Source organism: Fukomys damarensis, unplaced genomic scaffold, assembly GCF_012274545.1.
Source record: "Fukomys damarensis isolate Sample0158 unplaced genomic scaffold, DMR_v1.0_HiC HiC_scaffold_7823, whole genome shotgun sequence".
In the NCBI taxonomy this organism is placed as follows: Eukaryota; Metazoa; Chordata; class Mammalia; order Rodentia; family Bathyergidae; genus Fukomys; species Fukomys damarensis.
This window is the reverse complement of record NW_022908735.1, coordinates 1-1,588: the sequence shown is the minus strand read 5'-3', so window position 1 is coordinate 1,588 and position 1,588 is coordinate 1. Positions and strand designations below refer to the sequence as shown.

At 48.9% G+C, this 1,588-nt stretch overlaps 1 protein-coding gene across 1 annotated transcript; it reads left to right on the top strand.

The window, feature by feature from the left end:
- The first annotated feature begins 6 nt into the window (after nt 1-6).
- On the top strand, nt 7-1,582 carry LOC104860441 (eukaryotic translation initiation factor 6-like). The gene is made up of 2 exons (XM_010621650.1): nt 7-245; nt 332-1,582. Exons 1-2 carry the CDS (start codon nt 139-141, stop codon nt 474-476), a joined length of 252 nt encoding a protein of 83 aa, XP_010619952.1. The 5' UTR covers nt 7-138; the 3' UTR covers nt 477-1,582.
- The last annotated feature ends 6 nt before the right edge of the window (nt 1,583-1,588 follow it).

Genomic DNA, 1,588 nt, shown 5'->3' with positions numbered 1-1,588 from the left:
AAAAATCTGACCGATTTCGGAGGGCGGGGTCGCGACGCTTCTGAGGGGACGAGGCTCCGGGACCCGCGACTGACTGGTAGCCGATCCGTCCGTCGACCCTGCCTGCGTTCGCGGTGGGGGAACCTCCGGGCTTCGGTCATGGCGGTGCGAGCGTCTTTCGAGAACAACTGTGAGATCGGTTGCTTTGCCAAACTCACCAACACCTACTGCCTGGTGGCCATCGGAGGGTCGGAGAACTTCTACAGGTGCGGCGGAGCGGGAGGGTTGTCGAGGTCGGGAGATCCGGCTGAGCGTGTCCGGGCTGGTGACCTCCGAGTCTGTGTCCCTACAGCGTGTTTGAGGGCGAGCTCGCCGATACCATCCCTGTGGTGCACGCGTCCATCGCCGGCTGCCGCATCATCGGGCGCATGTGTGTGGGTAAGGCATGTGGAGGACGCCTAGGGAGAGTGGAGAGTCCAAGCACCATTAATTATTAATCGTATCCCTGGAGGGGACGCGGAGTGACCTAGGAGTTTCCAGGCCTTCGTTCATTATCTCCGTGGACTGTGGAATCTCTCGGGGCTGAGTAGGACCCAGTCTGAGAGCAGTCAGGGGAACAAGAGTTCTTGAGAATAATAAATACAAATGACAGTCAAAAGAAATAGCACAATCAGGTGCATTGTCGCACGGCTGTATCCTAGCTACTTAGAATGCTGAGGCAGAGGGATGGATGGCAAGTTGGATCCCAACCTGGGCACCTTAGGGCGACTGTAAACGTGAAAAAGGCAAGTCGCTCTGTTTTTATTTTTGTTTTTGATAACGGGAATCGAACTCAGGGCCTCATGCTTGCCAGGTAGGTGCTGTACCCCTGTGCTACATCCCTGGCCGAGAAACAAGTACTTTTGCTCTTGTTCTCTAGAAGTACAAATCGGTGTCTTTTTTTAAAATTAGAAATTAGTATCTTAATTTGGCTAATGAGGAAATGAGATTAGGGAATCTAGGTGACTCACCAAGTACCACACCTATTGTGGAGAAGGATTTTAATTTTGTCTCTTTTCTGCCACCGACTGACTGTATAGACAAGCTTCTTCCTGGTTCTGAGCATCCATTTCTGCCTCTGTGAAATGATACAGGCTCAGAGGCTGGGTTATCTTGTACATTTAAATCCTCAGTTCCCATTTCCATGCCTGGCATTTCTGCTCTGATCTGCCATAGCTGTCAGCTGTGGCCATTCCTCCTTTCTTTAGGGTGGCTCTGTGTCCTGATAGTGCCACCTCTTGTTTCTTACTTTGCCGATTGGGTTCACAGAAGTCTTATTTTTTTACTTTCAATTAAGAAAAATCTTAAACATTATGACCTTGTTTTCTAATTCATTTCAAACACTTTGATCGAAGAACAGGAAAACAACACCCTGATCTCTATCCATGCCCGTGAGATTTGAAGAAAACTCAGAGAATGAGGGTGAATGTAGCTTAGCCCTTGTATTATAAGAGAGCAGCTCTTAGTTCTGAGGTTCAGAGTTGTGGCCTTACAAGGACACAGAGAATTTTAGCTGTAGTTCTGAAGGTGTCATTAAACTTTGTTCTGTTTTGTTGGCATGGAGTAGCTT

What these genes read in the sequence shown, in the direction of transcription:
- LOC104860441 (XM_010621650.1), top strand. Translation starts at nt 139, where the DNA reads ATGGCGGTGCGAGCGTCTTTCGAGAACAACTGTGAGATCGGTTGCTTT. An exon ending in GGGTCGGAGAACTTCTACAG is followed by an intron (nt 246 to 331) that starts GTGCGGCGGAGC and finishes GTGTCCCTACAG; the next exon opens with CGTGTTTGAGGGCGAGCTCG.